General features: G+C 75.5%; 1 protein-coding gene across 1 annotated transcript in view; it reads left to right on the plus strand.

The window, feature by feature from the left end:
* Positions 1–1852, plus strand: part of LOC101566810 (histone-lysine N-methyltransferase PRDM9-like) — a 14761-nt gene that overhangs the window by 11824 nt on the left and 1085 nt on the right. Inside the window, exons 10-12 of the mRNA XM_023706885.1 lie at positions 60–127; positions 414–607; positions 1084–1852. Coding sequence (XP_023562653.1) covers positions 60–127; positions 414–607; positions 1084–1852 — 1031 coding nt within the window. The remainder of the gene's footprint in view (positions 1–59; positions 128–413; positions 608–1083) is intronic.

Raw genomic sequence — 1852 nt, forward strand, 5'->3', positions numbered from 1 at the left:
GTGCGGCGGCGGCGGCGGCGTCCCTGCCTGAGCGCCCTGCCCCGCCTCGCCCGCACTAGGTGGTCACGGGGCGCCACCGCTACGAGTACGTGGACGGCAAGGACACGTCGCAGGCCAACTGGATGAGGTGAGCGCGGGCCTCCGGGGTGCCTGTGTGTCCCCCGCGCCGGCTCCTGCCGCCCTCGCGGGGCTCTGCTCGGCGCCGTCCACCCGGCGACATGCGGACAAGGCGATGAGTGTGTGCGTGGCGAGCTGGCCTTCTGTCCCCGCACGTCCGAGGCCCGCAGGACGCAGCGCGGGCAGCTCTGGAGCGCCCAGCCGGGGTCACGGGAGTCCCGCGTCACCGGCCCCACGCCGCCCGCCCGCGCGGCCCCGCAGCTGCCACATGCGCCGCGTCCTCCCGGCCTCCGCAGGTACGTGAACTGCGCCCGCGACGAGGAGGAGCAGAACCTCGTGGCCTTCCAGCACCGCCGGCGCATCTACTACCGCACCTTCCGGGCCGTGCCGCCGGGCGCCGAGCTGCTGGTGTGGTACGGGGACGACTACGGCCAGGAGCTGGGGCTCGCGTGGGGCCGGAAGCGCAGGAGCCAGCGCGCGCCCCCGAGAGGTGGGCGCCGGGGGAGCCCCGGGGTGTCGGCCTGCCGGCCGGGGGTGCCCACGCGCGGGGTTCAGTCTCCCGGGGGAGGCGCGCTCGCATCCTGCACGCTGCGAAAGTGGGTCTCGGGCCTGCGCGGTGCACCTTCCGAGCTTCCGGGGTGCAGGCAGCTCCCCGGGCGGCGCGGAAAGGCTGAGCGCCCACGCGGGCCCTTTAGATGCCCGTAACCCTCCGCCGTGCGCCGGGCCGCAGGCTGTTGTGGCGCAGCTCGCTGTCACGCGGGTTCCTGCCTGGGACAGGAATGCAGACCCCAGTGCGCAGCGGAGCGTGGGGACCGCGCGGGCAGCGGCCGAACCCCTGGGGAGCGCCGCCAGGGAAGGGTGCAGCAGGCCGGGGGGTTGGGGAGGGCCGTGGCGGGGGCGGCGGGTCGGGCGTGCGGGCTCCCTCGGCGGAGCGGCCCTGCGCCCTGACACCGCTGCTCCTTTCAGCGGAAGCGAAGGCCACCATTCACCCGTGTCCCGCGTGCCCTCTGGCCTTCTCCGCCCCGCAATTCCTCAGCGCACACGTCCGGCGCCGCCACCCGTCGCAGCTTCCCCCGGGATCAGCCGCGAGGAGCCCGCTCCCACCGCTGGCGGCCTGTCCCGGGGACCCCCTCGGGGCGCGGCGTTCCCACGCTCAGGGCCCGAGTGGCGGAGGGGGAGGGGAGCAGCCCCAAGGGGGTCCCCGCCATTCGCCCCTAGGGACGGCGAGAAAGGGGAGCCCGGGGGTCGCCCCAAGCCCTGGCGAGGGACCGCGGGGGAGGTCCGGGGAGACCGAGGGGGCGAACGCGGAGGGGCAGAGCGCAGGCCAGAGCGTGGGTCCGCGGGGTCCGGGCGCTCCCCGGGAGCGAGGGGGGAGCCCGCAGACCGCAGCCGGCAGAGGTGGAGGGGGGGAGCCAGGCCGCTGTGCAGCGCCAAAGGGCGGGCCCCGGGGGGCGCAGGCAGGGGAGGGGCGCCACGTCTGCGGGGACTGCGGGCGGCGCTTTAGCCGAGGATCACGCCTCGTGGTGCACCGGAGGACGCACACCGGGGAGAGGCCCTACGCGTGCGGGGAGTGTGGGCGGGGCTTCACACAGCAGTCAGCCCTCGTCCTGCACCGAAGAACACACACCGGGGAGAAGCCCTACGCGTGCGGGGAGTGTGGGCGGGGCTTTACACAACAGGGGGACCTTAGGAGACACAGGAGGTCGCACACCGGGGAGAAGCCCTACGCGTGCGG

The sequence above is a fragment of the Octodon degus genome, unplaced genomic scaffold (assembly GCF_000260255.1).
Source record: "Octodon degus isolate 3935 unplaced genomic scaffold, OctDeg1.0 scaffold00274, whole genome shotgun sequence".
Lineage (NCBI taxonomy): Eukaryota > Metazoa > Chordata > Mammalia > Rodentia > Octodontidae > Octodon > Octodon degus.